This window comes from Triticum urartu, chromosome 2A (assembly GCF_056163025.1).
Source record: "Triticum urartu cultivar PI428250 chromosome 2A, HENAU_Tu73, whole genome shotgun sequence".
In the NCBI taxonomy this organism is placed as follows: domain Eukaryota; kingdom Viridiplantae; phylum Streptophyta; class Magnoliopsida; order Poales; family Poaceae; genus Triticum; species Triticum urartu.
The window spans coordinates 594,781,214-594,797,675 of record NC_141874.1 but is presented as its reverse complement, the minus strand read 5'-3'; the positions used below and the strand labels follow the sequence as shown (position 1 = coordinate 594,797,675).

General features: G+C 46.1%; 2 protein-coding genes across 2 annotated transcripts; one reads left to right on the top strand and one right to left on the bottom strand.

Annotated features, from left to right (window-relative positions):
* Nucleotides 1-6,510: 6,510 nt before the first annotated feature.
* On the bottom strand, nt 6,511-8,720 carry LOC125539028 (putative ascorbate-specific transmembrane electron transporter 2). Its single transcript, XM_048702389.2, has 4 exons — nt 8,323-8,720; nt 7,486-7,534; nt 7,159-7,361; nt 6,511-7,061 (listed from the first exon to the last, which is right to left on the bottom strand). Exons 1-4 carry the CDS (start codon nt 8,470-8,472, stop codon nt 6,747-6,749), a joined length of 717 nt encoding a protein of 238 aa, XP_048558346.1. The 5' UTR covers nt 8,473-8,720; the 3' UTR covers nt 6,511-6,746.
* A 3,046-nt stretch (nt 8,721-11,766) lies between these two features.
* On the top strand, nt 11,767-15,413 carry LOC147986138 (protein FAR1-RELATED SEQUENCE 5-like). Its single transcript, XM_087544493.1, has 7 exons — nt 11,767-11,795; nt 11,916-12,143; nt 13,234-13,498; nt 13,601-14,291; nt 14,389-14,846; nt 14,923-15,210; nt 15,309-15,413. The coding sequence occupies exons 1-7, from the start codon at nt 11,767-11,769 to the stop codon at nt 15,411-15,413; spliced, it is 2,064 nt and encodes a 687-aa protein (XP_087400619.1).
* Nucleotides 15,414-16,462: the final 1,049 nt, after the last annotated feature.

Genomic DNA, 16,462 nt, shown 5'->3' with positions numbered 1-16,462 from the left:
TATGAAAAGTGTTGAGGTTTTGTTTTGAGCGCTGCTATATGGACGACAAACCTGCAGCCGACTCATGCACGATCCCATGTGGCAGCTCAACAGCGTCCGTGCAGGCAGGAGGCAATTGTTTTTTTCTTTTTAGCACACATCAAGTTCACAAGCCAAACAAGGATATTTGCTGCGGCCCATTGGTCCAAACATGACAGCCGCTTTATTCCCTGCTTCATTTCTTTGGGGGTTTAATAAGCCGCAAGAAGTAATTAACCGAAATTACGAGGTGGACAGCTCCATGATTCTCAGCAGAAGTCGGCACCGTTCGATAATCGTGGAGCTGATGTAAACATGTCTGATGGACGATATTTTCGGTCTCATCAAACTGGATTTACCACTGAACTTGTACATCCTGGTGACAACACCGTATTGATTAGTATTGCAATAATAATAATAAGAGTCAATTACAGTGATGGTGTTAGAACTTGACGCAAATGGTCAGTTTAGTGCTACAAGTTGTAGCATACATTGAAATGGTGCAAAAACTTGGCTTCGATGTGCAAATATAGTGCTTATCTCGCTTGAATACGGAATCAACGCTCACTAGGCACATGGGGCCCGTTGCCAGCCACCGGACCGGGAGAAGGGGTGTGTGACTTGTTTTTCCAAAAATACCCTCGACATATATATTTTCAGAAAAAAATCTATTGATGTGGAGTTTATGTTATTTTACCTCTAAGACCAGTGGGACCCTCCTGTCGGGAGAGAGTGACAGTGAAAATTAAACTAAAAGTGTGGCTGCACAAAATCGAACAAAACGATCAGCACCCACCACGCTACCATGTCATAAGCAATCCAAATAATTCAAAAAAAATGTTCCCTTTGGATAAGCACATTATATGTACTTAACAACTATGCCTCTAGAACTTAAATGGGCTGCTGATACTGCGGCTCAATTTCCACTTTTTTTATTTTTTAAACGCAAGTAATAAAAATTACGTTCAAATATTTTTGTGCTACAAATATTAGACATACAAACAATGATTATTACACAAAAAACTAAATATAAATCCGTGTATTATGCCAAAAAATTATGTAGTTAATATGGAAAAATGTTTAATAAATAAAAAATATCACACGCTCAAGGCTTATATTTAAATTATTAAAAATCAATATTAATATCAACATTTTCAATTTTAAATTTTAAATAACTTTAATTATACAAACATTGAACTCTACAAATGTGTGAATGATTGAAATGTTTGTTCAACTAAAATAATTTTCTGAATTTTAATTTATTAATATTTCTTATTATTTTAAATCATACAATCTTTTTTCAACTCACAAATATTATTTTAAATGTATGATTACTTTCTATATAATACGTGAACAATTTTTAAAAATAAGTTTTTTCATTCGTATGTACAATATTTATGCACATAAGTATTCAAACTTTACTTTTGTTCTGAGATTGTAATTTACATACTTTTTACAAATAAAATAGAAAAAACTGAACTGGTGTAAAGTGGGCCGCAGTATCTGCAGCCCGTTGAAATTCCCCATGCTTCGAGGTTAAATACATAAGTAATCCCTCCGTCCCATAGTGTAGTGTCAAAAAGCGTCTTACATTATGGGACGGAGGGAGTACATGTCTGTTATCCATTCTATACACCGGAACATGAATTTTGGAATGGATCAGCCTGCATGCTTCTTACGTCTCGGTTGTGGGTTCAAGACCCAGGGTTGCATGTTTTATTTAATTTTCGCTCTCGCCTGACAGGTGGGACCCATTGTTCATAGAGGTGAAAAAAATGGCACCTCTCCCACGCCAACAGGTTCTTTTGTGAAAAAATTATATTTTTGAGGGTGTTTTTGGAAAAAAAAAACAAGTCACACACCCTCTTCTCCTGGTCCAGTGGCTGACTATGAGCCCCACGCGCCTAGTCAGCACCAGTTCTGTATGCAAAATGAGGTAAACACTGTATTTGCATGTCAAAGTTAAGTTTTTGCATCACTTTAATGTATGTCACAACTTCTATCATCAAAGTGACCGTTTGCACCAAGTTCTAACACCACCGATGAAATTGACTCTAATAATAACTCATATAAGAATTGAAATTATTTTCTGTTTGCATTGCTACCCTATTCATGAACTCATTGTTCATAGAGGTGCCTCTACGCCGATGATGCGACTGTACTCATTGCAATCATCAAGAAGGATATTGACAATCTCTCCATTTTGCTCGGTGCGTTTGGTGGCGTCACGGGCCTATGCACTAACTTTTAGAAGAGCTCGGTGGTACTAATTCGGTGCAAGGACCTTCACCTCGACACCATCCTCCAGAACTTCGTCGTTGCTCGTGCTTCTTTCCTGTTAAAATATCGGGGGCTACCTCTCTCGGTTTGGCAACTAAAAGTTTGGGATTTCCAGTTCCTCGTGGAGAAGGTGGTTGTCAAACTTGTTCTTTGGGATGGGCAAAATATCACCGCCGTCGGTCAGACTACCCTTGTGAAGTCGATCTGTGCTATCCTCACAACCCATCTACTTCATCATCCCACTCATAGTTCCACCGAGCATCCTTCACAATGTCAACAAGCTTGGGAGAGCTTTCCTTCGGGAGGAAACGTATATGACTACCGGCAAAGTGCAAAGTTAATTGGGAATCTGTATGTCGGGGAACCGAAAATGGTGGTCTTGGAGGTGCTAAACACGGAGAAATTTGCAAGGGCGCTTCGCGTGCGTTGGCTTTGGTTTGAACGGAAGGAGCCCACCAAGCTATGGGTTAGGTCCGGTAACCCATGCGACGGGATGGACAAAGATCTTTTCTATGCTTCCACGACCATCACCGTTGGCCACGATGCATGCACACCCTTTTGGGACTCCCCTGGGGTGCGGTACCGTAAACCAAGAGACATCGCACCGCTAATCTAGGACGCCTCCTCTCAGAAGAATTGGAACTTCGGAAAGCTCTCAAGGACGACACTTGGGTTGGAAAAATCAAGGTCACTCCCAATTTCACCTTCGAACACCTCAGGAAATTCATTGAGCTTTGGTCCACCATCCGCAACTTCCCTGTTGAGGTGCATGCCGAAGAAGACATTATGTGAAAACATACCGAGAGCAGAATATACACTTCCAAGTCCGCCTATTTGGCCCATTTCTTCAGCATCATCCACTCCCCCATGGAGCATGTGGTGTGGAGGGCTTGGACTCTGCCCAAGGTCAAAATTTTCGCTTGGTTGACCATGTAAAATGTTTAGATACTGAAAACAAATTACAAGTTTACTATTTTTCATCAGTTTTAAAATATTCGTGAGAATTCACCAATTTTAAAAAATATCAGAAGTTAAAAAAAATAACTAGGAAAAATACATAAAACAGTTAGAGGAAAACAAACAAGGAAAAAGAGATAATAATTGCGTCCAGTTGGCTAGCCATCCGCTACCTCCATGTTTTTGATTCCTCAACATTCAGTCTCATTGAGCGTCAAACAGGGAATATGGTGATGCTAAACATCCTTTTTTTTCTTTTGAGAATTTCCTTTTTAGTAGCTTTTGAGAATTTTCTATACATCGCTTATAGCGATCCGCAGTATAGCATTGCCTGCCGTTCTTCGTCAATGGGCCAGACCCAGCAGGACGGTTTTATTATCAATATTCCCTTCTGGCCTTTCACATTTGTTTTAACCTTTCTCTGTTTTGAGAAATGTTCTAAAATTTTCTTTTTTTGAATAATTTTGTAAAAACTGTTCAATGCATATTTATAAAAAAACATTAATACTAGAATATTTGAGTCATTTGTTTAAAAAGTATCGATCATGCATTCCAAAATTCATTTATCATATTGATAATGAATATCTATATTATTAAGAAGAGTTCATGTATTTATAAAAAAATTATTTAATATTTAGTTTTAAGTGTATTTGAAAAATGTTCAACATATATTTACAAAAATTCACGTATTTATAAGATATGTTCATGTAATTTGTAAAAAAATGTTTAAAAAATGTTCAATGTATATATGAAAACATGTTCAATTTTTTTGAAAAGAACTTATGTGAAAGTGAGACACAAGTGAACTATTCTTGGCTCTAATGTAAGGATGCAAGCGGGGAGGGCTTCCTCCTTAGTCTCGACTGCCTTTTGTTTCTCCATTGTCATCACTCATATGAACGTCAGTTAGTTTAACAGGGCTCGGTGCAGTGTCCTCCATGTTGTCCCCCTTTTTCCTCCTAAGTCCTAAGCACATTATTCCTTTTCGAGTGGAGCCGCCAGTCCAAGTACTTCGCGTCCACACCTCTGGCCTACATCATGTCTTGCATCCTCGAGCATATCCAAACGTTGTACCTCCATGGCTCGACCATGATTTGGGTTATCATCATGCGGACACCAGGTATTCTGATCAACATGCATCCAATCTAAAAGCAACTCTAGTAGTGTCATCATAATGACCAAATCACCATAATAACCACCAATATGAAGATTATAGCAAAAAAGGCACTCTAACAGGGTCACCATATCATGCCATATTAGCTTAACTTATGGAATGCCCTTCATATCTGGCCTCTCAGTCTCGATATTTGGAGTTTCAGGGGTGCCTTTCGGAGTGCACACTATATGATAGTTGTGACTGGTGGGAATGGAACTTCACGCCCCCTCTTCACGTGGGATGTCAGGGAAGTTAGGGAAAAAGAATGTCACATTGACAAATGGGTCCCACGATATGGAGGCAATTAAGTGTGAAGACTCTGACTTTGCACTCTGCCTCGACGGACTCCATAATGCATATGAGCGCGCTCCATATGCATATGGAGGCTGCCAATATGTAGACTCTGCTAGAGTTGCTCTAAGAGACTTCTCTGTGTGTTCACTAGTTGCACAATCAGTGCGCATATGGCCAAGCAACCCACACACTCTACAGAAATGATGATTTCTCTCACATTTAAGTTCATAATAATCTCACTAGCCCTGTCGAGTGATGGTACCACCTAAGTCAATGGCACATTAACATCAAGCTTGACTCTAACTCGTATGAATTTTTCAATTCATGTAGCTTAGTTTCGATGGTGTCAACCTCCCCCCACCCCCCGCACCCCAATGCGTTTTGCGAGATTTATAACAAGAGACTGTGTTATGTATCCATCTAGTAGCTTGTGTATCTGCACCCACACAATGACTTTGTCTAGCTTGATCGACCCAGACAGGGCCAGTCCATCGTAGGGCGTGACGATGACAACGAAGTCACGGAATAACCATGGACTAGCTTCAGAAACATTTAGCCAATCTCCCAAGCGATGACACTGGACCGTGATAGAGCCCTCCACTTGATCTCTTTGTGTCGGACTCCTTCAATGTCCATGTTCCTGCATAGAACTAATAGTATGAAGTGATTTCAAGTATGAACACTAACAAGAGACATCCACTTCCTTTGGCACATCCTTTTTGTCCTCAAATACTACATTGTCAAATTCCTCATCTCCAATTCCATAATTTCTAGCAACTCATTGTTGTGATCATTGACGAAGCCCTGATTCTAGCCCGGGGCGGGGGGGGGGGGGGGGGGGTTGTTTCTTGTGTGAACACTGAAGTGAAGTCAAGACAACAGGCAGGGGTCTTTGAACAATTTATTGCCACATAAAGCAAATGCACAGAGCAATTCTAGCTTTAATGAACTAAATCTTTCTACTTCTAGAGAGGATAAACGATGCAAAAACTTGTATCGTAGGTCACAAATAGGAGTATTCCCTGATTACAATTCTATGTATGTTGTTTCTGCGGTTCTAATTTTGTAGTCCTATAGGCACAAATTAATTTAATTATGGAAAAAAAACCAAGATGAACGGGAATGAGAAGTGACAGTAACCTTGTCCTTTTCCCTTGCCGATCATGCTAGCTATGCGTAGTGGCGGAGACAGGGGGACCAGCAGGGGCCCTGGCCCCCCTGACATTGGGAATTTGCTGTTGATTCACTGATGAACAGTGCATAATTAGCAATATTTTGATGCTAAAAATCTATTTTTCTATGCTTTAGCCCTCCTTAACATACTTTGACGGCACTTGGCCATCCTGATCCACATTTCCTGGCTCCGCCAGTGGCTATGCGGCCATGACAAGCAGAAGATGGCGGTCTCAAAAACCTAGCAAGGTGACTAGAGCAGCCTATCTATGAGAAACCCCATCGAGGAGAATCCATGAGGGGGTTGCGTAGAGGCAACTTCTGCGGGAGAGAGATGAACTCTAGTGGCGACGACATCGGCGGAGGAAGAGGAAATCCTAGTCGTGGGACGATAGGGGGTAAAATGTTCACCTGGAATGCTATCGCAAGCCTATTGCCCATGTGCATCCTTCTTTTTCTTAATCATACACATGTCAATTGTGTGCTCGCTGTATTTGTATCTTTGATGCTTGCTACTCTCTCCGTTCCAAATTACTTGTCGTAGAAATGGATGTATCTAGAACTAAAATACATCTAGATACATCCATACCTGCGACAAGTAATTCGGAAGGGAGGGAGTAGTACATTATGGGTCGATATAAAACGTCCTTTATAAAAACAATCAACTCATCAAGCCATTTCATGATCTTTCAAAGGTACCACTGCAGTTTTCAGTAATCAAATCGTACGGTTCAGCTGATACACACAAACCGGACGTGAATTCTGTGCTTACACCCGATCTCGTGGAACCAATCGCACACGCGGTCTCGCTTCTGGACGTTCGACTTCGACGATTAGTAGCACGTAGCCACGTAGTACTAGGATGCTCCTACCCGATGACTGGGATCGGAGCATATCCCTCCGGCTCCTCCACCTTAGCCGCGGGAGCGACGGCAGCGACGACCACGGCGGCACCGAAGAGCACGACGACGAGGGCCGTGAAGTTGACGAGGAGCGCCTCCGGGCCGTACTTGTCGAGCCCGGAGCTCTGCAGGAACGTCATCTTCTCCAGGAACCCGAGCTCCGCCGTGGCCAGCGTGAGCACGTAGACGAAGAGCCCGAAGAGCGCGTGCCACGGCAGAGCCCCGCGCCTCACGTCCGGCGCCGCGCCGGGGAAGAAGAACGTCACGAACCCAAATATCCACTGCAGATCGAGCACACCTTACATTAGCCGATCCGCCGGAAGAAAACTCTGCAAAATCCTGCATGCGCAGGCCATGGCAACGGCCGGTTCGAGTTACCTGGATTCCGTAGAGAGAAATGGCTCCGATCCCGAGCCAGGAGTGCAGGCTGTAGAGGTTAGCGATCCCGCTCTCGTTGTGGAACTTGAAGGCGCAGTAGATCCCGACGGCGCCGAGGACGATGGCGATCGCGTGGAGGATCAGGTGGGTCAGCTTGGCCGTGTCGTGGCTCAGTCCCGGAAATACCTTGTAGACCATTATGGCTGCCAGGACGGATTATTTGAGAGAATAAACCGATCTGTGTTCTAGTAGATGTGTACACTGTACAGTACCACCGACAGAGGCAAAAAAAGATCAGGGAATTCTTGTACGGTTCTTTAGCCTTACCTTCACTGCCAAGGATAATGAAGCCGATCAGCATAAGAACGGGGTGAACCTGCATTTTACAGCACAAGAAAAATATGAACAATTGAACTGATGGTCTCGAAATAACAACGGCAATTAAGTTAAATTATGCCACACTACGGCCATAAATCCTAATTTAAACAGCATCAATCAACCCAGTCTGGGTTTTTCAGTGATCCTTTCGGGACTGACAGGCAAGAGGGCAGAGAATTTAATTAGGCTCCTGTGCAAAAATATAAATCTGAGGATAAGGATGGCTTTCCACGTGCTCTGTCCAATCTTATCATGCTTTGAAGTCTCACCGCTATTTTATTGGGTCCAATTAAATTCTGATCTACAAGTGCCAGAACATTCATTGACAAGGAACATGAGCTAGCTGCAGGGCAATCGAGATTCAAGAGCAGTTGAATTTCTCAATTGCAGCATTTTTGCTTGTCCCCCCGATCCCCATTTCGAGCATGGTTCTCCCCTAGATACCACTACCTCTGTTCCAAAACGTAAGATGTTTTAACAGTTCAATTTACCACCTCCGTTTCTAAATGTAAGACGTTTTAGCACAGTGAATCAATCGGACACAAGCCAAGAAACCAACAGCTCGAAGCCAGAGCTGAGGCGAGGCTATTCATGTGATACGGGGCCGGGGTGAAGAATAATATTTCCCTACAACCTCAAGGGAGGTATACCGAATAATTCTCTCTGTCCCTAAAGCTTCCACGGTGATGTGACTTGCAACTGAAGCGATCGTAAGCCTGTGCCTATCCGACGGGGGCGGTTTGCAACAGGGGAAAAGAAGAAGAAGAAAACAGAGCGACGACTCACGTTGAAGATGAGGTTCTTGTTGACGGCCTCGAGGGCGAGGCCGCCGCGGAAGTGGATGCACCAGACGAGCACCATGGCCGCCGCCGCCGCGCCCAGCGCGTGCGCCGCGTAGGTGAAGGGCGTCGCCTTCACGCCCAGCGCGCCCGCCATCTCGCCCTGCCTGCCTTCTTTCTCCTCTGGTCCCGGGCAGGGGTGGCTCACTCTCTGTCTGCCTGGCCGGCTGGAAGCAGCTCGCCTCGATGGAGGCACGACGAGAGGCGGGGGAGTGAGGAGAAGCGTGTGCCCTGCGCGCGGCCTAGAGCAGAGAGCAGCGAGCAGCGAGCGAGAGGAAAGCCGAGTCTTGGCTTTTGCTTTCGCCTCTTTGGCTTCGGGTCCGTTGATGTGGTGTGTGGACGACTCGGGTTGGTGTATAGGGCGGATGCTGACAAGGCCGGGAAGGCGTCTTCATCCATGCGTGGATCTGGAGAGGTATAGATGGGATTTGACGGGAAGGTTTTACCTGCACGTCTGCATTTCTGTATCCTTCCGTGGGAACTCCCAAAACGGAGTCGCTGGACGGTGGCCCCGTGCGGGTTTACTTATTTGTGCTCCGCCCGTATGGAAGGAGGGTGGCAGCGTGCTCAAGGTTTTCTTTTTGCGACTGTGCAATAGCAAAGACATTTTTTTTGAGGGGAAATAGCAAAGACTTTCTGTTAATTAACTATTTAACTATAAGCACAAGAGCACGATCATACTGTCTGGCCACGATGGCTACAACCTGATGATTAAGCCAAGTAGGCATTTTTTTTCTTTCACTGGAGTTGCTATAATAAGATGGGCGTCGGGCGTTGGATGCCATGGACCATGGTTGATTGATGATTGATCCGTTCCGTCCGTAACCGGCAGAGCCTAGTTCCCGTGATCGTCCCGTCAACCGGATTTGGGGTCGCTGCGATGGGGCACACCGCTGCAATGAATTATCTGCAAGCTGGGCCTGCCCGCCGTGCGATGCCGATACATGTGAAGATGACGAGTTAAGTTTATTTTAAACCTTAATATTGTAGAGCACGACGTAGATAAACCTCGATGTTTGAATCCCTGAAATTGGTACCCTAACCTTATCGATCCCGGTCTAAACAAACCTTCAGGCAGTTTAAGGAGTGGATTTGATCACGTTGCATTCACAGACCGAGATTGCTATCTTTGACCAAGTTATTGACTAGCCTCTCCATACCTAAAAAAAATTCCTCTGCCTAGTCCATCTCCTTCCTCCCGTTCTTGTTCGATCCGCCGCCGCCAGAGACGTTCGACCCCGCCCGTGCCCCTGGCGAGCTCGCGCTCGACCACTGCCCCACGCAGGCACGGCTCGCCGTCGCTGGCGAGGACACCGCAGCGCCGCCGCCTTCTTCTCTTTCCTCCTTCGTCTCCCTTCTCCCTCCTCCCGAGCACGCGCAGCGGCGCAGGGCATGCACGGCCGACGACCGCGCCTCCACGGTCTGCGCCGATGACCGCCTTCACTGGCCGCCCGTCCAGCTGCTTTAAACCCGCAGGCCATCTCGCTGTTGACTGCTGCTGCTCCTCCATCCCTGCGCGGTGACGTGGGGCTGCCAATGGAGCACTCGCCGGTGACGGTGACTCGAGGACCGGAGGACGCCGGTACTTGGCGGATCAGCGGCTACGTCAGATCAATCAAGGATTGTCGAGTGGTAGTTTGCTATACGTGCATAGCTAGCTACCTGGCAAAACGAAAATATTGCCCCATTGATCAACTAGCTAGCCTCAAGATCAATACAGCAAGCTTTGGTAGCCAGCTTGCTACGTACGTTAGTGTTTTCTCCTGAGCACGTCTCGCCGGAAAGCAATCCACATGTCATACTACTTCTCCAGTGTACGTACGCATTCGACCGCCGGAAAGTAGTCGCCGTAGAGCGATCGGGGCCTAGTCAACAACGACATTAGGCCACGCACGGGTAGCCGCACTCAGGCACGTCTCCATGATCCCCGTCGCCGCCTGCTCCATTCGCAGTGCCACAGCCAGGTTCAGCGACGCAGCAGCGTGCGCATGCACCAGCGCAGGCTTAGGACGTGCACGACTCGAACCCAGAGTTCTCTAGTTTAAAATTTAAATATTAAATATTTCTCTATTTCTTTCTCATGCTGACAGGTGGGCCCCCAAAACATGTGCTACATAATTCACTCATCCCGGCCTTTTCTGTTTGAATACGGCCTAAAGGTCAAAAACAATCGGGATTGAAGAAGTCAGGGTATCAATTTCAGGGATTTGGACGTCAAGGTTCATTCATGGCGTGCTCTACAACCTCAGGGTTTAAAATAGACTTCACTCGAAGATGACCGGGTTGAACGGAAGGGCGCGCACGTGGTCCACGTACCAGATCGAGAAGCCCTTTATCTGCCGGTCATGATTTCGCGTCTGAACCGATTGGAATGGCAGGTAGGTCAACTCATTTATTTTATTCTGTGGAAAATTGTCGATTTATTCATTTTTAATTATGGCAGTACAACAAACACAAAAATAAAAATAAAAATTACAACCAGATCCGTAGAGCACTGAAGCGAGCCGAAGACGCGTCGCCGCAAGCGCTCCTCCCTAGCCGGAGCGGGGTAAAACTTGTTGTAGTAGACAGTCGGAAAATCGTCGTGTTAACGCACCATAGGACCAACGCACCAAAACATCAACCGTAGATATTGAAGAGTAGCATAGATCTGAAGGATCCAACTAAAGACACACGAATGTAGACGAACTACGAGCAAATCCATCAAGGACATATCCGTCGGGCACACACTTCCACACGCACATCAACGATGCTAGAGGCACCACTGGGACGAAGGCTAGGCGAGGAGAACTTTATTCCATCTTCAAGGAGCCACCGTCGTCACGTCTTCCCAAACAGGACACAAACTCTGACAAAACTCAAAGAAACGTCTAGATACCGAGCCATCCTGCCGGCAAAAACCAAGATCCACCGTGCCGCCATGGCTCTAAGGCCATTGGAGAAAAGGCGGACCACCAGCGGCACCGACGGAAGGCAGAGAAAACCGGAAGCGGCTGTTCTGCTCGCGAGCACAAGTGAGCACTTTATCATGACCAGTCGATAGCGCATTGGGATGTGCGTCGCTGAATTACGCAGCCAGCGCGTCGAGCGGCATTAAATCGCGAGGGGATGGAATACGGCGTACTGTCGCCGTGTACGCCGCGTCGGGACGGAGCCCGCAGATGGCGCCGTGACTGCCTTTCCCCTGAGCCGTGGCTCGGGACGTCAGCTGGTTACCTGATCCGTGGCTCAGGAAAGCGAATCTCCGTCAGTAGGCGCAGGCCTGGCCAGTAAATGGCTACAGAGGCAAACAGCGCCGCTGTCTCCCACCTCTCGCCAGTCTTTCTTGTGTCCGCCATTGACGCCGGCAGAGATCTGCGGAAGAAGGAGTGCACGGCGGCGAGTATCGTCGATGGAGTTCCTGATGCAACCAATTAGGAGGTAAGGCAAAAATCCCTCACCCCCCGTACTCTTGCCCCGCCCCCAATCAGTTGTCCACAGTGATTATGATTGTTCATTGTGTAAGTGGTCCTGATCCATAATGGATTTGTTGGACTGCAGGTCCGCGGTGATGGAGGAGGTGAATGACAACCAGTTGCCAATGGAGCCGGTGCACTACCCAGCGGTTGCGACAGTGACGGAGGAGCTGTCCCCCATGGCCACTATAAGCGTTGACGGGCAGACCTGTGCGGTGGATGGGGCAGCTGCGGCTGAGCGGGATGATGAACCGCAGGCGTCTGAGCAATCCATTGGCCAAGTTGATCCGAAAACACCAGGCTGGACTCGCAGGTAACCTCTGACTGTACAATTTCTTGCACTGGGGATTGTTCTGTTCTTCTCTGCTCTAGGATGCATAGACATGCGGGAAAAAAATCGAATCAAATAACAAATCATTTGTCATGCCCTAAGGCTACAGCAGTACAATCTTATGTGTTCTGCTGTGCCTCAACACGGCTTTCATCAGTACTGTCAAATTCCATGTACAAGTATTTCTTGTTGTGATCAACGTTTGCGCACATACAACACCGGCACTGACCTGACTTTGCTGGTGGGTCAACTGGTAGTTGAATGATGTGAGTCGCATGCACAATTGTCTCGAAATCGATGATAGCCACATCCAACTATGCACCATTTGGAAATTATCAGTTCATACATTTTGATTCTATTAATATATTTAATTCATTTATTCCCACTACAAAAATATGATGCATTTATTCCCACTACAAATATATTATGAAGACAAGCATTTCACGATTATATTAATTTTTTCCTTTATTTATAGTGCTGACTGTTTGCGTCGTACAACTACTGAACCGACGAAGAAAAGAGCGAACCATTAGTCTCCCTTGCCCTGGGGAGATGCCTCTGTGTTTTCATACCAGCTGGCGATTCACAATCTGCAACCTACAAATTAGAAAATATGACCGGCGCAGTAGTGATGCTCTGTTTTGCAAAAACTAAATTATGATGCATGGTATGCACACCTAATCTGGTATGAAATAACTGGTATACCAAAACTTATAAAACATGGGGGCAAACAGAAAATGTAGGCTGGACTAAAAGTTAGTTGGTTAGACAGGGTGAAAATATTAGTGATCAGGCATGTAGATAATTTTCAGTTGCATATTTTGGGGATTATGAAAGACTGATATAGGAATCGTATGGATAACAATTAGGATTGGTGTGTATGTTACCCCTGACACCATAGCTGTACTGGGACAATATAAAGGATAGCAGTCTTGGGGCGTTGGCGAGGCATTGTATATAAAAAGAGTGTGATGAACTGGAAGAACATAATTTATATGGCAAGATTCCAGAAAATGCAGTTTTGAGTTAAACATCCATCATGATGTTGATGTGAATAATCCTTGAAATGCAGGGTTAAAATTGGAGCTGCTGCTCCTGGCAGGGCTCCTTGCCCTGGGCAAACCAGTGCCCTTGAGAAAGCAATTCGGGGGTTTGGTGACAAGCCTGGAAGCATTGTGGTTGTGCCAGAACTGGGCACAAGCTTTGATACACTTGGGGAGGCCTATGACTTCTACAATCTCTACTCGTGGGAGAAGGGGTTTGGAATAAGATATGTGAAGAGTAGGCTGAATGTGGAGAGAATAAAGTGCATGCAGGAAATTGTTTGCGGGTGTGCGGTATGCATTTCTATAATTATATGGATTACTTTCATACATGTGTTGTTGTTCTGTGGTTCGTGTAACCTGACACGTCTATGATTGCATTACTGTTTTATGCAGGGTAAACCGGGTGTGGAAAACACAAGATCATGCCGTTGTGAATGCCCGGCATTAATAAGACTGCTTCGCACAAAGGACAATGGTTGGTACATAGCTGAGCACCATGAGCAGCACAACCATTCGCTATCTCCTACATATGGGCAGACAATACACTGGCCTTCACACAAGCACATCGATGCTTACAGCAGAGACTTGGTCGAGCAGTTGCGACAAAACAATGTTAACCTAGCCAAAGTGCACAGCATAATTGGAAGCTTCTTTGGTTCAATGGAAAAGGTGCCTTTCACAAAAAGAGCTCTGAAGAATTTGTGTGGTAAAATAAATAGAGAACAGTCGGAGGATGATGTGAGGAAGACCATGGAGGTGTTTGCAGAGCTGGGCTCAAGAGATCCTCACTTCACCTATCGTGTGCAAGCAGATGAGGATGGTCGGATAGCAACTCTTATGTGGGCAAATGGGAGCAGCAGGTTGCAATACACATTCTTTGGAGATGTCGTAACCTTTGATACAACATACAGAACAAACCTGTACAACATGCCATTTGGTCTGTTTGTGGGTGTGAATAATCATTTCCAGAGCATCATCCTGGCCGGTGTTCTTGTCCGTGATGAAAAGGTGGAGACATTTGAGTGGGTTTTCACAGAATTCATTAGGATGATGGGTGGGACTGCACCGAGGAAAATTCTAACAGGTGTGATGCCTAGTTGTAAAGGAACTATCTGTACTAACAATGCATGTAGTTGTTTCGAAATCATTGTTGTCTAACAGCGATGTGTGATGTTTTGCAGATCAATGCCGGGCTATGGAGGTCACCATTAAAAATGTGATGCCGCAGACGGCACACCGTTGGTGCAAGTGGCATGTGCTGAAGAAGGCAAAAGAATCACTTGAATCGCTGTACTCGAAGAAGAGCGAGTTTAGGGCAGAATTTCACAAGGTAGTAAATCACATGCTTACAATCGATGAATTCGAGGAAGCTTGGAAGATCTTGGTGGAGAAATATAGTTTGAAGACACATGACTACATGAGGCAGTTGTATGACATAAGACACAAGTGGGCGAAGCCTTATTTTAAAGGAGTTTTTTGTGCTAAGATGAGCAGCACCCGGCGCAGTGAAAGTGCAAACCACATGTTGAAGAACTACGTACCACCTGGTTGTCCCATGCATATGTTTGTGAAGAAATACATGAGACTACAATTTGATAGGGAAGCCGAGGAGAACTACAAGGAGAAGCGGACACAGATAGTAAGTCATATTTTGTAATGGCGACTTGCTGTGTGGTAGTAACATGATCACTGATTTTGATGCATCTATGTTTCAGGGTAGACCGCTGTACAGAGCAAACTTAGCTATAGAGAGGCATGTTGGTAAGATATACACGCGAGCTATGTTCGAGCAGTTTGGACATATTCTTTATGAGTGCGGCGCATACCAAGTGGAGGAGCTGGAGAAAGGAAAATTGTATCTTGCCATTCATACCGATGCTGCTAGGAGGGAGAAGTGGTGTAGGGTGTCATATAAGGTAGCTGTTCTTGAAGGAGGTGATGAATATGACTGTGAGTGTGGGCAATTTGCACACATGGGGCTGCTTTGCAGCCATGTTGTGAAGGTATGGTAACTGCTGAAAATTAAGCAACTCTTATTGTAGATATGTGTACAATGCGTGCAATCTGCTGTGTACTAAGACATGAAAACTGACCATTGCAGGTGCTGGATTTCATCCGTGTTACAGAGATACCGCAAAAACACATTGTGAAGCGATGGACCAGGGACGCACGGGACATACTGCCAGCCCACCTTACTCAATATTAGAGAGATAATGCTCACAACAATCCTTTCAGCTTCAGGCATTTCAATATGTATATGCATGCCATGGAGTTGGTTCGAATGGGCGATGCAAGCGTGGAAGCATATGGCAAATTCATGACTCTCATCAAGGATTGCCTGGTCCAAATGGAACCATTCTCGGAAATAAGGGATGGGCTCGGACTGGAGGACAGGATTGGTCAGCATGGAGATGGTGCTAATGCAAGGGAAAATGGTGATGAGCTTGCTGCCCATACGACAGTTGTTGGGGATATTACTATTGGGCATAAACCGGCCTACCTGGGCCGGATTAACTTCATCAGTAGATCAAAGGTGTTAAAGCCTAAAGAGGCAGATAAAGGCCCAGGGCCCGTAGTCGGTTTACAACCTGTAGCCGTACATCGACGTTTGTGCATATACTTGTACTGTAAGTTAGGAACAAGGAGGGACCAACCCGGATACGAGTATGAACCGGTGTTGGGACTCTCTAAACCGGCGGGCGTCACCCGTGTATATAAGGGGGTGACCTGGCGGCGGTTCGGGGAGGACAGACAACAACTCGAGACATAGGCGAAGCTTGTTTGCTTCCTAGTCATCGAAACCCCATCAATTCCATCACAACTAGACGTAGGCTTTTACCTTCATTGAAGGGGCCGAACTAGTATAAACTCTCTTGCGTCCTTGTGTCCGCTTTAACCCCTTCAAGCTAACCCGTCGCGATGACTCCACAACTAAGTCCTTTCTCTAGGACATCTGCCGTGACAAAACCACGACAGTTGGCGCCCACCGTGGGGCTATCGCACGATGGTTTCCGGTTCTTGGAGGGCCGCTTTGAAGGACTCAAGGGCTATGCTGTAGGCCGGATGACTAAGAGTCGTCGCGGCAGGCTCTACATCGACGACGCAGGCTGGGGCCCCGAGGCCGGCTCAGTTGAGTACGGGTACCGGGTCCCCTTTGGTAGCATTCACGTTTTCATTGGTAAGATCGGTGAACCGGGCCCTGAGCCGGACATCTGCACCGACCTCGTCGAGATGGCTCAGCGTGCGCAATCCGCC